General features: G+C 35.4%; 1 protein-coding gene across 1 annotated transcript in view; it reads left to right on the forward strand.

Annotated features, from left to right (window-relative positions):
* Nucleotides 1–20,163, forward strand: part of DNAJC13 (DnaJ heat shock protein family (Hsp40) member C13) — a 123,160-nt gene that overhangs the window by 54,520 nt on the left and 48,477 nt on the right. Inside the window, exons 22-33 of the mRNA XM_082624232.1 lie at nucleotides 769–922; nucleotides 4,045–4,148; nucleotides 4,235–4,394; nucleotides 5,659–5,721; nucleotides 6,826–6,927; nucleotides 8,399–8,503; nucleotides 10,112–10,314; nucleotides 11,406–11,490; nucleotides 14,151–14,305; nucleotides 15,320–15,365; nucleotides 17,271–17,425; nucleotides 18,809–19,010. Coding sequence (XP_082480358.1) covers nucleotides 769–922; nucleotides 4,045–4,148; nucleotides 4,235–4,394; nucleotides 5,659–5,721; nucleotides 6,826–6,927; nucleotides 8,399–8,503; nucleotides 10,112–10,314; nucleotides 11,406–11,490; nucleotides 14,151–14,305; nucleotides 15,320–15,365; nucleotides 17,271–17,425; nucleotides 18,809–19,010 — 1,534 coding nt within the window. The remainder of the gene's footprint in view (nucleotides 1–768; nucleotides 923–4,044; nucleotides 4,149–4,234; nucleotides 4,395–5,658; nucleotides 5,722–6,825; nucleotides 6,928–8,398; nucleotides 8,504–10,111; nucleotides 10,315–11,405; nucleotides 11,491–14,150; nucleotides 14,306–15,319; nucleotides 15,366–17,270; nucleotides 17,426–18,808; nucleotides 19,011–20,163) is intronic.

Consider the following 20,163-nt stretch of genomic DNA (forward strand, 5'->3'; position numbering starts at 1 on the left):
GAACTTCCCACAGTACTTTAAAAGTGTAGTATGTATATAATACAGCCTTAAGAATATGCCTTGGTTTTCTTCCTCTTGTGTTGTCCTCCCTAGAATTCCCTTGGAATTCTGGCATCAGACTTTTTAGGAGGATTGCAGTTTGAAAGTGAATGGGTATAAAGCCCACCCACCCCAGTTCAGACTTGAATTCAAATTTATTATGATAGTTAAATAATTTCATGAATAAAAGGAAGGTATTTTGAAAATATCAATCAGAGCTTGACAGTTTAGCAGTATTTTTTCTTGGGTAGTTTGTAAGGTTCTAACCTAGAATGTTGCTCATCCCACACATTTCATACTCAATTATCCAGAAATTCTTACCCCCAACCTGTAATTTGATATCTGTTTATAATTCTTTTCTGACTGGAATTTATATTAGCAATAAGTATTAAAATTGAAATATCAGTTCCTTGTTTTAAAATCCACACGGATTTGTCTTATAGTTTGGCTTCATTTTCTCCCCCAGCATTTTATAATGAAAACTTTTAAACATACAGAAAAGGTGAAAGAATTTTACAGTGAGCACCTGTATACCTGTGACTAAAATTCTACCATTAACCTTTTACTATACTTACTTTACACAGTAGATTTTATTTTCTTTCTTTACGCTTGCTAAAGTTTATTAATTCCACTGTTTTGTTGCTTATTATAAGTTGTAGTAGGGGAGATTTATAGATTTTTAAAGCTGTTTATTGCTTCCCACTATTTTCTGATTACACGTATATCTAGGTTTGGTCAGGACCATGCCAGGTCAAACTTAATTTGGAATTTCAAAACACGAGAAGAATTGAGAGATTGTCTTGAATCTGAAATGAGAGCATTTAATATTGATAGAGAGCTTGGTAGTGCTAATGTGATCTCCTGGAACCACCATGAATTTGAGGTAAATTTTAATTTTCGTAGTATAGTAGGTTTTTTTGAAGCATGTATTAGTTTTGGAGTTTTTCTTTTTTTTTTAATTTGTAGGTGTTTGACATATATCTTTACCTTTCACTCATAATTTTATGAAGGAAATATTGGAAAACTTTCACTTTGCCTGAGACAAATGAAAAATTAATTTTGTCTAGTACCTCAGCTTTGTATGTGAAAATCATGTAGGAGTCAATAAATTTGATCCTATGCATTCTAGATCTGTTCCTTGCTTTTTTTCCCCTTTAAATTCTTTATTGAAACATAGCCTGTTCTTATTTCTTGTAGCTTGTTTAATAGACTTTTTGTGGTAATTTGATTCTGAATGTGGCCATTTTTTTGCTGCTTAATTAAAATACTGATGTGAAGAATGACAAAGTAAGAACAAGAAACATGTTGGTGGTAGATAATCTTGTGTGTGTGTGTAAATTTTTATTATAGGTATAGGTGTAAATTTGAGCATGTTTGTGACCCTGCCGGCTTTGCTGTTGAACCCAACTGCATTTCTTAAACGTGTTAATGATTTGTTTTTGCTCATTCCCACCTCTTTGTGAAAACTTTCTTTACTTTGGTTTTGGGAGTCTGTATTCTCTGGGATTTTCTCCTTCACTGTCCGTTCCTCCTCCTTTGCTCATTTTTCCTTATTGCCCCAACTGCTAAATGCTGGTTGGCCCCGAAGGACCAGTTCTTGGGCTTCTTTTCATTTATATTTATTGCCTCAGTGATCTCATCCATTCTCATGGCTTAAATGTTTTTTATTTGCTGATGGCTTCAAGATTTTTATCTCCTGCTTAGACTTTCTTTCCTAGACTTCATACTTTTATCCTATAAATTGGATATCTAATAAGCTTCTAGAACTTAGCTGTGAAACTCTGCTCTGGTTCGTCCCTCAAACCTACTTCACTTGCAGTCTTTCTGACCTTAGATAATGGCTACTCCTTATTTTCTAGTCAAAACCTTTGACATCATCTTTTTTTCTTATGCCCCAAATTCAGTTTGTCAGCAAGTCCTATTCAGTGAACCTTCAAAATTTACCCAGAACCCAGCCCTCTTCTCTCTATGGGATTGTAGCAGTTTCCCTGCTTCCACCATTGCCTTTCTGTAATCTGTTATCAACATAGTAGCAGTGTGATCTTGTTATAATGTAAGTAGATCTTGTCACTTCTCTGCTCCAAGCCCTCTCTGGTGCTCTTATTGCTTCCCAACCCACTTAGTAAAAAGCCTGGGTCTTTTTTTTTTTTTTTTTTTTTTTTAAAGAAGATGTTGGGGGTAGGAGTTTATTTATTTATTTATTTATTTTTGCTGTGTTGGGTCTTCGTTTCTGTGCGAGGGCTTTCTCTAGTTGTGGCAAGTGGGGGCCACTCTTCATCGCAGTGCGCGGGCCTCTCACTATCGCAGCCTCTGTTGTTGCGGAGCACAGGCTCCAGACGCGCAGGCTCAGTAGTTGTGGCTCACGGGCCTAGTTGCTCCGCGGCATGTTGGATCCTCCCAGCCCACGGCTCGAACCCGTGTCCCCTGCATTAGCAGGCAGATTCTCAACCACTGCGCCACCAGGGAAGCCCAAGCCTGGGTCTTTAAAATAACTTACAAGACAAGATCTGTACCCCCTAAATCCAACCATTGTTTCTTTGATCTCATCTCCTGATATTCTCACCATTGCCTGTGGCCACACTGGCTTCCCTGAAAACACCAAATTCACGTTCTTAATTCAAGGTCTTTCTACTTGACGTTCCCTCTGCCTAAAATACTCTTTTCTACAGAGAGCCTCATTTTCTTCAGGTCTTTTCCCGAAGGTTGTCATCTGAGTGGGCCTTCCCTGGCCACCCTGTTTAAAAATATAGCCCTCTTCTCTCTCTCTCTCTCTCTCTCACACACACACACACACACACACACACACACACAAACACACACACACACACACACCTGGCCACTCTGCTTAAAAATATAGCCCTCTACACACACAAACACACAACCTGGCCAGCCTGTTTAAAAATACAGCCCTCTACACACACACACTCACACACACACCCCGGCCACCCTGTTTAAAAAATAGCCCTCCACACACACACACACACACACACCTGGCCACCCTGTTTAAAAAATAGCCCTCCACATACACACACACACACACCTGGCCACCCTGTTTAAAAAATAGCCCTCTTCATACACACACACTTACACTCTCTCTCTTTCTCTCTCTCTCTTTCCCCCCTCCTCGCTTTATTTTACTCCATAGCACTTACTGTCATCCAACTATCATATATATTTTACTTTTTTATCTGCTACGTCTGTAAGGACAGAACCTTTTATGTTTGCTTAATGCTATATCCCTGATGATTAGAACAGTGCATGGCACATACCTTATATTCTTAATAAATGGAGTTGAACAAATTAAAACTCAGAATTTATAGGAAAAAAATGAAATGGATATACATATATATTTGATTTTGTATAGTTTATATTTTTAGAAAACAGCTGTTTTAGGCTTTGGAAAAAGAGTTTTGATAATCTAGTCAAGAAATTCCTTTTTACAGCTGCTTGCAAAATCTTTGCTTGAGACAAACCCCAGTTCCCAATCAGGGGCTACTCCCTCACATATCACTTCCAGTGTGTAACCTGGAGTAATTGTGCATACAGAGAATGAATACTGTATAAAAATGTACCACAAAATGTAGTTGATGTGTTGGGAGATCAGGGAAGACCTGAAGTGCCTTGTGTGAGTTTGGCAAACTGTGTGTAGTGTGGGATCATCTACTTCTTGCTTGATTGTAGCCAGCCGAGAAGGGAAGGAAGCACGTTATCCTTTAATGGTGTTTTTAGTGTTTTCTTCCCTTAAGTCTTCATGGACACCATATAGTCTTGTGGCAGTTTTTATCAGCAAGTTTTACATTCATAAAATTAGTGTGTAATTCTGACTCTTGACATTTAACTAATGAATTACCAGATATTTTAAGAAATGACAAATTTTTTTGTTAAAGGCTGTCTCATCAAGAAAAGAAAAAAACTGAACAGAAAGAATTTAAGAAGTGATTATGTGAAAATTGCCCAAAAAAGTATTGTAAACTAAAATAATGTAATTTGCTTTTATTAATAAAGGTTAAATATGAGTGCTTGGCAGAGGAAATCAAAATAGGCGATTATTACCTGAGATTACTGTTGGAGGAAGATGAGAATGAAGACAGTGGATCAATTAAGAGATCGTAAGCTACTCTTCATATCTTGTTATGTTTGTTTTTACTGGTAGTTTCATGGCTAATTCTATTGTGAACTTTTTTTTTTAATCTAGGTATGAATTTTTCAATGAGCTTTATCATCGTTTCCTGCTCACCCCAAAAGTAAATATGAAGTGTTTATGTTTACAAGCCCTTGCTATTGTTTATGGCAGATGTCATGAAGAAATAGGACCTTTTACAGATACAAGATATATCATTGGAATGTTAGAGAGGGTAAGGATATCATTAAAAAATAACTGCTACTTGATAGTGTCATTGGAGTATATGTTAAATTTTCAAAGCTAAATTTAAGTTCTATTTGATCACATTGCTGCCACAACTTTCTACATGAGTTTTTCTGTAATTTACTTTATACTTCTTTAAATAAAAGTTAGATGAACAGGAAAATGACTAATGGGTTAGCGTTTGTCCATGTTGGTTTATTTTTTTCAGTTGCTGCTTTTGAACATCTTTAGCAACCTATTTGCCAATCTTTAATTTAAGTATGGATGAGCTGGACAGCTGTGTAAAAGAAATAGTGACTTTTAGAGTTGAATGTTCTTTTGCAATGGACTTTTGGAAAAATCTTAAATGATGCTAGCACACTAAACTTCAAAGTGTGAAAATAAAACCTTTTAGGACTACAATGATAAAGAAAGGGAACCTTGAGTTAGCACAGTTTTGGGGAGGGGGTTGGTTTTTTTTTAATTTAATAAAGTTTGTCATTTAACATTTCAGCAAGGTGGGAGAAGAACAAACAGATCATTTCATCCATTATGCAGCTCAAATTTGAGTGTTCCTTACCTGTATACACTTTATTCTTTCATTTGTGTTTACATTCCTCTTACGTTTAACAATTTAAATTTCAGTGAACTGACAGAATCATTTCACCAATTTTTAAAATGGTCATCAGTGCTTGCTATAATTGCCTTAACTGTCAGTCATGCTTTGTGGATTAGAAAACTGGTTCTGAATAAGTTTACAAAACACACCCAGGAAATAACCAGATGAAAACCCTTATTTTTTGCTGTTACAACAGATTTCACTATTGAATTCTAATGCACTCTTACTTCAGTGAACTGAGTACTTGTGGCATAGCATTTGTATTTTAGGCAGTTACATTTTTTCCTTCTTGTGTTCATGATGATGTGATTTATGTGAAACATCACTTATCAATTCTTCAGAATTTTTACTTGGGAGTATCATTTGGGCCATTTCTTTCATTTACTTCAATTTTTATGTACATTCTTAAAGCTATGTATTAATCTGTTTGTGACTTAAAATATCTGCCTTTCTAGGGAAATTAAATAAGGTTTATAAAATTGCAGAGAATGTAAGACATGGAGGAATTGCAATAATTGACAGTTTTCTCTGATTTTCTTTGTTTACAAGATGACTTTTATTTCTTTTTGGCTGTTGGTTGATTTTGTCCAGTGATGGTAATGTCTTAATTTCTGTTTCTATTTACTTCTGACTAAATTCTCATTTATTTCAATAGTGCACAGATAAACTTGAACGAGATAGGTTGATCCTCTTCCTTAACAAGTTGATCCTTAATAAGGTACAGTATTTTGCATAAATATGCTATTATTTCCAAGTTAAGTCACATGTATGTAACAAAGATAAATGATTACAGTTTGACTTAATTATCAAGACATGGTTCTTGTCTTCTCCTTTTGCTCTCAACTCTTGAAGGGAAAAGTTTTTGCCAAATATTCATTTTGGAAACCAACACTGATTGGTTAATTTTATTCTCACTTTTAGTGAATAATGCAGATGTTTTTAAATGAAATAAAATGAGTAAGCCCTAGGAAAATTTAATTTAAATTATAATCTCTTACAAACTTCTAAGAAATTACCAGTTTTTATCTTGCTTACAAAAACAAACTGGAACTTTAAAAAGTTTTTTAATGTACTGGATTCTATTTCTGAGTACAGAATATTTATTAACAAAAAGACATTGGAAAAATGCAGGATAATTGTAGAACCAGAGAGTTTATCCTGGGTGTTATTCCCGCCAGGCTTTAATTTGTTTATTTTTATTTTATTTTGTTTTGCTCAGAATATATTTAAGTAAAAATTCTTTTTATTCTTTTTTAAATTAATTAATTAATTTTCGGCTGCATTGGGTCTTCATTGCTGCGCATGGGCTTTCTCTATTTGTGGCGAGCAGGGGCTACTCTTCGTTGCAGTGTGCGGGCTTCTCATTGTGGTGGCTTCCCTTGTTGGGGAGCATGGGCTATAGGCGTGCGGGCTTCAGTAGTTGTGGCACGTGGGCTCAGTAGCTGTGGCTCACGGGCTCTAGAGCGCAGGCTCAGTAGTTATGGCGCATGGGCTTAGTTGCTCCGCAGCATGTGGGATCTTCCCGGACAGGGCTTGAACCCGTATCCCCTGCATTGGCAGGCAGATTCTTAACCACTGCACCACCAGGGAAGCCCAAGTAAAAATTATTTATATGATCTCTCTGTAATATAGTTTTGCCTTTTTAATTTTTATCTAAATTTATGCTTCCTTGAACACAAAATCCTGAAAATACTGAGTAATACCAGTTATGTGCCAGTTTTTCCAGAGGTTCCAAATATTCTCTTCTTTGAGAGCCTTTTAGGTAGTAATATCTGTTGGAGAGAAAGATTTTAAATTATGTAAACATGTTTCTGTCTTCCAGAAAAATGTTAAGGACCTCATGGATTCAAATGGAATTAGAATCCTTGTGGACTTGCTTACCCTTGCACACCTCCATGTAAACCGAGCTACAGTACCACTGCAAGTATGTATGCTTATCTAGATTTTATAAGTTTAACATTCTTTGAGTACAAATTTAGGATCAAAAGAATCATGCAAATCTGAAAATATGTCAGGGTGTCTGGCCATGAATCTACTTCTCTAATAACTATGATAGTACTAATGCCTGGGAGATTAAGTCACACACACAAAAAGTGAAATAACCAAAATGAACAATGATAATCCAGTTTTATTTTTCTGATGTCTCTTTTGTCTTTTAAAGTAACTGCATCTCTAATGTGACTTATTTTGAGGCAATATGTCCTTTAGGATTTAAACTGAATCCATCAGTTATGTAACTAGAACATTCAGCATTGACATCCACTGAGAGTATACTTTGCCTTGAGGAATCTGGAGGCTTTATTGAAACCAGCCAGTAAGAGGACAGAGCTGCAGGTCTCTACCTAAAGGCCTCTTCTGATACCTAACTTATAGAATGGATCTATACTTGGCTCATTGGTGTTATTTTTGGTGTTAATGTTAAATTTTTGTTTAATCTCCTTGTTTGAGGAGATGTGTCATGTTTGGGCAGAATTGTGTACAAAAGTGCTATTTGACAATTAGGACATGGCGTATTCTATTATCAGGTACAAATAATAGTAATCATAATGCTTGTATCGTATTAGTGTACCAGGTACTGTTCTGGTACACATAATATATTAACTCTTTAAACCCAACAACAGCCCTCCCATTTTACAGATGAGGAAAGTGAGGAACAGAGAGACTAAATATGTTGTCCAGGGTCACCTAATAAAGGACAGAGCCAGAGTTAGAACTCAGAAGTCTATGCTTTTAACCACATTCCTATAGCTCTCTATATGAATCTAACTGAAAGCTGATGGTAATGAGGGTATTTAAAATCATGTTTTAATAAAATATACTAAGTACATAAAAATTCTATCCTAGATTCTTATAAACATTGATATATGAAATTATAAGAATTACCTGTCATGAGGGTAGTAAATTGAAAGTAAGTGTTTAAAAGCACTAAAAACTTTCCTGTTAGCATTTTGACTCTTTGATCTCAGGTATTTATTGAAACTTTTAATTGAAGTGAATTTTTTTCTTTCAAAAGAACTTTAGTATTTTTGAGCATTGTGGTTTTGGTTAATGGTATATGTTTGATTATGTAGCTATTTGCAGTATTCTTTGCTACTAAAATTTTAGTGTCCTGAGAATTTATTAATGACCATCTGGAATATAGATGTCTTTGAGTTTAGCTTAGATTGCCAAGTGAATTTAGGAAACTGTTTACTTCAAATGCATAATAAGGAAGTAGCATTTTTGGACTATTAGTTTAGGCATCTAATCCTTAACTCTTAAAATCAGGTCACTTAAAATTTTAGATGGATTTCTAAAGAAATATAAACTCAAGAAATTAGTACTGTGTAACTTTTATGACATATGCCCCCTTAGATTTCCGCCTTGAAAAATAACTAAATCTTTTTAAAACTTAGAGCAATGTAATCGAAGCTGCTCCAGATATGAAAAGAGAGAGTGAAAAGGAATGGTACTTTGGCAATGCAGACAAAGAAAGGAGTGGCCCATATGGATTTCATGAGGTATGTGTTTGAGAGAAACTTTTCATGGAAGTCTTAGCCATTTTTTATGTTCTCCTGATAGCACATATAGAGACGTGGAATATTTTAAATCTATGATTTGATTTACTGTCATCAGCTCCAAGGACTCTGCCATTCTATTTCCACATAAAGGACGAGATGACTTATATTTCTAGACACACATACACACAAAATCATGTCTTCAAATCTTACTGTTTAAAAGCTGTTGTTATGACACTGTTAATTATTAGAGAAATACAAATCAAAACTGCAATGAGGTACCACCTCATACCAGTCAGAATGGCCATCATTAAAAAGTCTACAAATAACATTTACTAGAGAGGGTGTGGAGAAAAGGGAACACTCCTGCACTGTTGGTGGGAATGTAAGCTGGTACAGCCACTGTGGAAAACAGTGTGGAGGTTCCTCAAAAAAGTAAAAACAGAGTTGCCATATGATCCAGCAATCCCACTCCTGGCATATATCCAGACAAAACTATAATTCAAATAGATATGTGCACCCCTATGTTTATAGCAGCACTATTCACAATAGCCAAGACATGGAAGCAACCTAAATGTCCACCGACAGTTGAATGGATAAAGTAGATGTGGTACATATATACAATGGAATATAACTCAGCCATAAAAAAGAACAAAATAATGCCATTTGCAGCAACATGGATGCAACTAGAGATTATCATACTAAGTGAAGTAAGTCAGAAAGAGAAAGATACCATATGATATCACTTATATGTGGAATCTAAAATATGATATAAATGAACTTATTTATGAAACAGAAACAGATTCACAGACATAGAGAACAGACTTGTAATTGCCACGGGGGAGGGGGAGTGAGGGGAGGGATGGAGTGGGAGTTTCGGGTTATCAGATGCAAACTAGTATATGTAGAATGGATAAACAAGGTCCTACTGTATAGCACAGGGAACTATATTCAATATTCTGGGATAAACCATAATGGAAAAGAATATAAAAAGAATGTATACATGTATAACTGAATCACTTTGCTGTATAGCAGAAATTAACGCATTATAAACAACTATACTTCAATTAAAAATAATTACTTTAAAAAATTAAAAATAAAAAGTTATGGAAGTAGCGCTCAGGTTTTTAATGACTTTTGTATAATAATTATGTTAAGCTATAATGCTTCTTTATGGTATGAACAAGTAAGTTTTAATATACAGTCTTAAATTCATTGAAAATTGCCTATACACTCCAAGGGCAATTTCCATCTTAATTAACATCTGTTGATGTTTGGTCCTGCCAACTTGGCTTCCCAGGCTCAGTCGGAAGTTAGTCAAAGATAGTTTTATAGAAGACCAGCCTTCCACTTATATATAATTTGGTTGCTTTATACTTTACCTATGGTGTTTATTCTTTTCAGTGTTCCTTATGCTCTGCAGTTTGGCCAACTAAATGGTTATTTTCTAATATTAGCAGCCAAATTTGAGTTCCTGAAGGCCTGTCAGCAGAAGTCTTTTGTTTTCTAATAGTGAATTTGCATGTGTAGTTTGTACCTTTTCATTTCAAGTAGTGTACCTTTTCATTTTGTTTGGTCTGCTTGTAATAATGATGCCTTCCATTCATTTAGATGCAAGAATTGTGGACCAAAGGAATGTTAAATGCAAAAACCAGATGCTGGGCTCAAGGCATGGATGGATGGCGACCACTTCAGGCAATACCCCAGCTTAAGTGGTGTCTGTTAGCCAGTGGGCAGGCTGTACTAAATGAAACTGACCTTGCTACCCTTATATTGAACATGTTGATCACAATGTGTGGATATTTTCCAAGCAGGTAAAATGTAATTGAACATTTCCGTGGTTAACAAGGACTCTAAAACATCTTGTTCTCCCCATTTGTATGGGTGCTTGCTAAGGCATGGGATTGTTCTAGTGACTTAGAGCAAAGGTTTTCTATTTGTGGCTTTGGGGGAATGCTGCTTTGGATTTTGGAGCTTTTTGAAACAAGATATAAAGAAATAATTTGCAAATTTTATTGATAAAGTAAACTAAAAAGCAACTTTCTCTGGGAAACTTCAAATAATGTTACAAAATTGAGGCTTACTAGCAGCTCTCTAGCAACAGTAACAACTGTCATATTCATTGAATCAGGTATGAAAGTTTTGAAGTGAACACTCTGTAGTTCATAGACCAGTGGTGAGTGCCTAGTGCCTGCTCCTGATCTGTCAGGTTAGCCTCTCCTGGTTTAAGAACATGAGTCTAGGCCCACATTGTGCCCTGCTTGACTAGTGAAGGTGAGACTTTGTAATCCAGTGATAGTCATAATTATAACCCTTGCGTGGAACTTTTCAATCTTTCAGACTTTTCAATCAAAATTTGCATATATATCATCTTGTTTTACTATAGTAAAGATACTTTGTGATGGAATTTAATGAGTAATTGTTAATTTTATAGCATTTGAGGCTTTTATAGTTCCAGTTCTCTTTAAAATTCAGATCAGGCTTAAAAACATACAGTTAGTATTTAGAAGTAATGTAGCACTAAAATTGAGGCTACACTTGGAAAATACTGAGAGTAGTTAAATTAAGGTTTACATTTATTGAAAAAGTTTGATATGCCCTTTGGGGGGAATATCCACTGACAGTGTGTTGGAAAACACCAAGTTTAAATAATAAATAAGAGTCTCTGGCTGTTCTAGGGTACTGTTTTTCAAGGAAATCTTATGGAAGGAAATGAAGTCATATTAAGCAGCCAAATAGATTTAAACCAAAATACCTAATCATGTTTCCAGCTGTATGAGAGCTTAGTCTTCATTAACAAAAATGTAAGGTAACATGCTTCATGCCTAGTAGAATGTCATATGCTCTGAACATAAAAATTTTAATAGATATATTAAATGTTGACCATAAAAAAATGTTTTTCTAGGGATCAAGATAATGCCATCATTCGACCTTTACCTAGAGTGAAAAGGCTGCTGTCAGACAATGCTTGCCTTCCCCATATTATTCAGGTAAGTTACTTTTATGTTATAAACTAGGAACAATATTTTAAGAATCATTTTCCCTTATTTAACTTTATTGTGAACCCCAGTCTTTGTCTTATTGTAGTCTGTTCCATTTTCAAAAAGCCTGAATTATACTCACCTCACTTACTCCTAATTGAGTTGATATTCTGAATATACTGTGGAGGTTGTGTATCCAAGAGCCTAGACATGGGAAGCTTCCAGGCTCCAGAATTATTCTCAAAAGGTTTTATTTATTATCTGTTCTTAAAAATCACAACATTGCAATAACTGAAAGGTGACAGTTTGTGGTGCATGTTGATGGTGTTAGGGGTACTGGGAAGCACACCAGCATCCCACAGATGTGGACATGGTGGGTTATATCTTAAGAAATAGTTACAGCAGTCTTGTCAGCTTGCCTCAGAGTATTTGAGTCTTCTCAGTTATATGTTTTCATGGATAATAACTAATCCAAAGCATTGAGTTGAAATTATGTAGGATATACTAAGTATCTTTTCTTTCTTTCTTATTGTTATTCTGCTCTTTGGGAATTAAGCTACGTAAACTCCAGATGAGCCCTAAGTCAGGTCGCAGAGATGTCAGGTCACTGTTTCTCTCCTGTCTATAGATTATTCTGTCAAATCTAATTTTTTTATATTAACCACACATGGTGTGGCCTTAAAATATGTCAGTAACTTGTGCCATTTGTATCTCTCAGTTGTACATTGGTGTGAAAAGGGAGAGGAGAGTTACTCAGTATATTTTTACATTCATCAATAGTGAAAGTCACTGGTAATGAAAAAGGCTTCTGAATATGACAGTGCCTTATCAACTTTTAAAAGAATTTTCCCCTACTTCTGTTATTGAAGCATACCAGCATTTCAACATTTGTGTGCTTTTCTGTTGTGGGCATTTCTTTTCAGAGGCTTAAATGAAGGCCACTACCACCCTGGCCTATGTGTGTCTGCAGCTGCATATGTGAGGTGGTACAAGGAGAGGAATTTGTTTTCTATCCCGGCCTCTCTCCTGTAGAGAAAGGACCATGCCTAGAAAATCTGTCTCTCCCAAACATTTTCCCAAGACTTATGAAACTGAAAGGAAAGAAGTAAATGCAAGCAGGGTTGAATTTCAGGCCAGGGAGGATTGACTGAAAAACAGATTTTAAGAGATGTGGTCAGTGTAACATGAAACTTTGGGGGGAAGATCTATTTTAATTAACAAAAATTTTTAATAGTAACTGAACAAGTAGGATGATTGAAGAAATTTATTGATAAACCTAACTGCTTTTAACAGTATATGCCTCCCATATTTTTTTGTACTGAGTTCAAAAAAACATTTCTTAGAAGCTGTTTTTGTTTTCACTTAATTTTCTATATTCTGGGAGGCCTTATTCTTGCTAAGCACAGTTAGGCAGTTGTAGCGGTTTTTAGGAACATTATCTATCTACATTGCTTGGTACAGATTTCTGTACATCATTTGACTGTAAGAGCAATCACCAGTTTTACCATCTGATACAGCTCCAGAATTTTTGGAGTCATCTAAGATACAGTGAATGAATGTCCTAGGTTTTCTGATATAGTCACAATTTCAAATATTCTGGGTTGTTGCCTGTTAATTCCCGTATTTTTGTTAGAGTGATGTTGAATCTTAAACACAAACACCATTAACACTAGGGAAAATCCTGTGTTATTATATCTCAGGTTTTTTTTGTAAAGTATATCATAGTACTGTTTTACTATGTATAATCTAAATACCTTGTTGAATAGGTAAGACACCAAAAACAGAGAAATTTAAATTACTTACTTAAAAGACATATGGCTCTTCAGTCTCATACACTGAATCTAGAACTTTGACCCCTAATCTGAGCTAGTACTTATTCTTGTTATTGTAATTTTTTACTGGTAGCATTTGACTCCAAATTGGGAATTCTTCAGAAGTAAGTGTTTATAGGAAATGGAAATGCTACTTTTATTAAAGAAATTTAGTAAGTTTTATCTTATCAGGTGTTTGATCATAGCAATACTGTGTGCTTTGTTTTCTATTAGCCCAGATTCATTCCAGTGATCCCAGATAGTCCCTTCAGTATTGCTAGCTCAGATTTCTGTAAACCACATCTCTCGGTTCTTTCTGGTAGTGGCACTACTGGTATTTGGTTACCCTCTTGCCTTGTACCTGCACTTGTAGATCTCATTTTTAGTGGTGTTTCACTGGAAGCTGTTCTCTGTTCAGCTCCTTTGAGTTCTCAGATAGTCTTCAGAGGATGCTTCATTTTAAATCAACTGATCTGAAACTAACCCAAAGGGTAGCTACTTTTTTTTTTCTTCTTTTGTCATTAACAGAGAAGTCCATTCAGGAAGATTCCTGCACAGGAAATAATTTTATCTATAATCATGACAAAGCAGCTTCAGGCATGTTTGCACTTTTTATGAATAAGTTTTGATCAATTCTTTATTAATATTTTACTATCTCTGCATTAAATGCTATAAAATATTTTTCAAATCTGTTTAGAACCTGTTAGACAAGCATACTGAGTCTGATTTTTATTTTGTTACACTACTTACGAGAAACTGTAACCCCAGCACATGAAATGCATAAACCTAAGATGAATGGTGATGTTGCAAGTTTTTTACAGCCCAATAACCAGACATTTTATTTCTTTTTTTTTTTAGCTACTGCTGACCTTTGACCCTATCCTTGTTGAGAAGGTTGCAGTTTTGTTATACCGTATTATGCAAGATAACCCACAGTTACCTCGACTTTATCTTAGTGGAGTATTTTTCTTTATCATGATGTATACAGGTTCCAATGTGCTTCCTGTTGCTCGGTAAGAGCTCTAGTGATAATCCATTTGAAATTACTTGAATTGTACATGGACAGATTTATTAAATTAATTTTTTGTGAGCATATCATTGCATTTATTAAATTTTTCATTATAAGAGCTGTTTATATGTCTAAAAATTTGAAAGTTAGAAGACTAGGGGAGGACTTCCCTGGTGGCGCAGTGGTTAAGAATCCGCCTGCCAATGCAGAGGACACGGGTTTGAGCCCTGGTCCGGGAAGATCCCATATGCCACAGCGCAACTAATCCCATGCACCACAACTACTGAGCTTGCGCTCTAGAGCCCACGAGCCACAACTAGTGAGCTCACGTGCCACAGTTATTGAAGCCATGTGCCTAGAGCCCGTGCTCCGCAACAAAGAGTAGCCCCTGCTCACCACAGCTAGAGAAAGCCTGCGCACAGCAATGAAGACCCAACGCAGCCAAAAATAAATAAATTTAAAAAAAAAGAAGAATAGGGGAAAAATTATTCAGAATTACACTATTTTACCACATCTAACATAAGAATTGTATCATCATCTAGTATTTTAATCATACAGATTTAATATAACTATATTCATATTATATACAGTTACGTTTTGCTTTTTTCTTAAAATTGAGTAATTTTTTTATATTATTACATAACTGTAATATGACCATAATTTAAATTTTTTTCTAATTCATTTAAGTTCTTGCCTTAATTAGAAATTAAACTGTTTGGGAATATGGATTTACAAGTTGCCTTTTGTGGCTCTTATTTACATATAAAAGATCTGGTCTTAAACAACAAGGTCCTACTGTAGAGCACAGGGCACTATATTCAATATCCTTTGATAAAACGTAATGGAAAAGAATATTAAAAAAAGAATGTCTGTATGTGTATGAGTCACTTTGCTGTACAGCAGAGACTGGCACAACATTATAAATCAACTATACTTAAAAAAAAATCTGGTCTTAGAAAACTAAGGTTACTAAATCTAAATCAGTTCCTATACCTGATAAGTAATTTTTTTTTCCTAGATTTTTGAAGTACACACATACCAAACAGGCTTTCAAGTCAGAGGAGGTAAGGCAAATTAATCCTCTGAATACGTGACTTAATACTGGGGAAGCTGTCTTGGCACTAAGGTTTCCTTAGCTGTGAATTTTCCTTCCTTCCTTTCCTTATAAGCACTTGAGGGCAGGTATTGTTTGATTTTTTGCATTCCTTGTGGTACCTTGCACATAGAAAGTCTAAGCTAATATTTTTTAAATGAAAATAAATGTTGCCTATTAGAATTAATAATTAAATTGTAGATACGAATTATAACCCGACATTGCTGTGAATATAGTTTGTTCCCTTAGTGTAAAATTTACATTAGTAATGTTCATAAATAATTCAGTATATACCTGAGTCTCATATAGTCAGCTCAGATTCAGTAAGACTTCCACCTTCTTTTTGTTCATATCCCAACATGTTAGAAGTGCTAAGTTTCTTTTTTTGAAACTACTTAATTTTTCAGGTGCTCTCAAGTATTCTTGCCATTTTACTGGGGAGGAAAAATAGGAATCCAAAAAAAAGATAAGACTTATCCAGGTAGCTCTGACAAAATGTAGCTTTATAACTGCATTTTACAGAGATATTTTATTGTAAACACATAACTGAATTGTGTTTGAAATTTTGTTAGGCTTTTCATGGAACATTGATTTTCAAATTTTTATTGAGAGCAGAATAAACCAAAACTAGACCACTGTTTAAGAGACTAACCAAGGAATGTTACACCAGTCTGACAACAGGCACAAGGCCAAAACTGCATGTTTTATAGAGCAGCCAGTAAAGCCCTAGAAAGTAATCTGTCTACAGTCTAATAATACTAAAGTGATGCCCATGGAAGTATGATTTCCATAGCTTTATGCAAATAGAAAATGAGAATATAAAGTTTTTTAAAAATTTGCCCCGTTGTTACCACCTTAATGTAACATAAGGCACTTTTAATCATTCTTTTTTTTTCCTTTTTTTTGTGAAGTTATGCATATGTAATCTTTTTTTTCAAATTTTATAATATGAGAAACTATATACATCATTTTCCCTAACAATATTTTGAATTACAGCAAAACAATATTTGTTTATAGCAGAACTCTAGATGTAGGAATTATGAAATAATAGTATTCTAAAGAAGAAGCAATTCTTCACCCCAAAGTTTAACAGATAGTCAGTTTATGGCTTTTATTAGTAAAATGCCTGAAAATATTCATCATCTAATTTGTCTTTGCACTAAGTGGTAAAACCATGTCTGGGTTTTTTCCCCCCTGTCTCTCTGTCAGATCCTAGAAGAATAAAACATCCTCAGTTTGCCTAGAAGGAAATAAGAAAAGTATTTATAATCTTTAGGAATTTTTTCCATCAGGTAAAGAAATGAGTTTAAAATTTTAGCATGATAAGTATGAACATTACCCTGACTTCATTTGGCCAGAATATGGAGTTCTTAGTACAGTTAATTATAATTACTCTGTATAGAAATACTCCATCTAAATTCTAGCCACATTTCATGAGGATAGGCTCTTTAAGATCTCAATTTTTCTGGACTTATTTTTGAAAACAGAAGCAGGTGCAGGTGGGAACTACAGCCAACAATGTAACACAATAATTGATGTAAATCTTTGCAGAGTCTTCCTTGTGTTGTTCATTACTGTTATACATGGTCAAAGGCTAATTGTGCTAAATAATATTGGCAACACCTGACCCATGAGGAGGTTAAGGCTACTGCAGGGCTAGAGGGGGTAATTCCACCTTGGAGTTCATGCCAAGCCAGTTTATACCAGACACCTTGCACTTCTTATTTTGCCATTTTTCCATCTAAATTTCAAAAGCATAAAAGCAGTATGTTCCAGTTATTCTCCTTTCTTAAAATGTTCTCTAACCCCATTTCATTTATTAGAAAACTGAAAGATAACTTTAGTGTTTCTGATTATGTTTTGTTTTTTTTTAAAGACGAAAGGACAAGATATTTTTCAGAGAAGTATACTTGGGCACATTCTACCAGAAGCAATGGTTTGTTACTTAGAAAATTACGAGCCTGAAAAGTTTTCTGAGATTTTTCTAGGAGAATTTGATACTCCAGAAGCAATCTGGAGCAGTGAAATGAGGTAAATAGCCAGCTGATTGTATTTTATACACAGAATCTTTGCCTCTTCCCATCTGGTTTGATTTCTGTGAAAAGATTTCCTTTCACTAGTTACATAATCTAAAGCTACAGTAGTCATTGGTGCCAAATCAAGTGACTGCTGTTGACAAGGCCCTGAGCTTTTTCCTGTTCTAAGATGATTTGACAAAATTACTGTTACCTTAATAGAGCTTTATGTAAGGGTGGAGCCTATTACCACTGGTGCTTTTAGACAATGAATTAATATGTATGTAAGAGATATATAGGAATAAAATCAAGACACTCCTTCTGGGTATTTGGAAATAGAACTGTACCCCACTAATTAAAAACTATGCCCACATGGAATGGATCAGTCTAGAGATACCCACAATCATTTTAGAATGAGGGCTCCCTAGCCAGCACATATTGACCATAATCTGGAGGTTAGCAGGAGAATGCCATAGGAGAAGCCTGTTTCCACCAAGAAAAAGGAGAGGCCCAGAAGCAGATGTCAGTGTCCAGGCAGGCACTGTCCAGGAAAGACTCGGCAGTTAGTGGTTCCAGTGTCAAGTCTGGCTCTCTGGAGAACCCCTTGGTCTTCTTAGCTGGATGGCAGTTGGTCTTCTGAGTCAGTTACTCATTCTTCTTTGGCTGACTCATACTCACAATGCCACCTGCTCGTCATCATTTGGCTTCTCTGATAGGTTGACCTACAGGCTTGGCATATGCTAGCCATCAATTTGAATATATTCTGTATGAATATTCATATAGAAAATTGAAAATTTTCAGTTTGAACATTGAAATTTCAAATTTCATATTGAAAATATTCATATTTTTCATTGGGAACAAATGTATAGGAATATGAATACATTTATTACAGTTATTCTGTGTAATATTCTTCTCCGGAGATTGCTTAGTATGAGTCTCTCATCTAAAAGATGTAACTCTGTATACTGAGCAAATCAATTTTCTGCTTAGCTGAGGGCCAGATCCCAGGTTGTGCTATGTTAACTAAAATAAAGACCAGCTTCTTTGGGGTGATAGCTAACTTGATTCTGTGGCTGTGCCCTCATGCATGCAGATTCCATACTATTTGACTTTCTAATGACTGAATTTTCAATAAGAAGGGCTGATATTGTCAGCCTTTTTCTCTATGGTCTTCTTTATGGATTGTATTACAAATAAGTTTATATCCATGGAGTGTTTTTACATAGTAAGTTTAGAATACTCTGAGTAACATTCTTACAAGCTCTCATTTTAGGCCAGTAACTAAGTTATTCTGAAGAAGATCCATGTAATTACCTTGAATGATTACCTATCTTAACCTTTTCTTTAAAATAGAATAAAATAATGCCTTCATAATGCTTGGAGACTTTTCTAATTGTAGGCGCCTTATGATAGAGAAGATTGCTGCCCATCTTGCTGATTTCACACCTCGTCTTCAAAGTAACACAAGAGCACTTTATCAATATTGTCCCATCCCAGTTATCAACTACCCACAGCTAGAAAATGAACTATTTTGTAATATTTATTACCTCAAACAACTTTGTGATACACTCCGGTTTCCAGATTGGCCAATTAAAGACCCGGTAAGTCAGCAGATTAATTTTTGCCTTCTTAAACCATAAAAAAAACCCTCTAATCACTTCTGGGTATTTCTTCTTTCTGTGATAAGAAGAATAATAGCTTTCTTAAATATTCCTCCTTACTTAAGCATTGTGTAATTCTGAGTGTAGTTCAGTACATTTGGGTAAATCCCAAACTGAAAGGCAGTTTTTTCAGGGAGCGTAAAAGGACTTTACAATCTTGGTCTTTTGTGACAAAAACAAAACAAACTCAATTTCATGTATATAATACAATTACATACTATAATAGCTTGGCGGGAGCTCATCTTTATAGCAGATTCATTAAGATGCTGGATGCTGGAGTTAGGCAGTCTGGGGTTGAGTTTCAGTTTGGCCACTAATGGCTCTGTATGTACATTCAGTGTACCGCTTGACTCCTCTAAGCCTCAGTTATGGTAATAGTACGACTAATAGCAGCTGTTTCATGTGGTGGTTGGTAAGATTAAGTGAGAATTCACATAAAAAAACACAGCACATTCCTGGCACACACTGGAGGCAGTAAGTGTGACTTGCACATTTGTATAGTAGTATCCACTGTCACAGTGCCCTTGGGACCCATCCAACTTGAGCCCCTGGATACCTAGTGAAAGCCTGGAATAAAGTAGGCCTGGGTGCCCCTGTTGGTCTGTTACTATAGCAGAGGTTTTACCATTAGCCTTACCATCAGAAGACTTAAAAACAATTGCCATTTGTACCATCACGCACTGCCTCTTTACAGTGCAATGACCAAATGAAGGCAGGTAGACACTGCTGCTTGTTCCAGATTCAACATGAGGTAGTAGAAAAAGTGTGGGCTTTTTAGTCAGACCTAGGTTTGAATCCAGCTCCATCACTTATTAACTGGGAAATATGCAGCCGTCTCTCAGAACCTCAGTGTTTTCATGTATTACTGAAATTTTATACAAGAATTAAATCTGCAGTCTGTAAAGCACATACCTTCTTGGCACATAGGCATGCAGCAAATATTAGGTCTCTTCTTCTCACCCCTACCCAGACTCCCTTGTGTTCACTATCCCTTATGTTTGTTTGAATACCAGTATACCAGTAATTATGTTTGATCACCTTGAGAAGCATGCCATCATATACTGCTTCCTCTCTTACTACAGTGAATGCTAAT

Source organism: Mesoplodon mirus, assembly GCF_964341445.2.
Source record: "Mesoplodon mirus genome assembly, chromosome: 6".
Lineage (NCBI taxonomy): Eukaryota > Metazoa > Chordata > Mammalia > Artiodactyla > Ziphiidae > Mesoplodon > Mesoplodon mirus.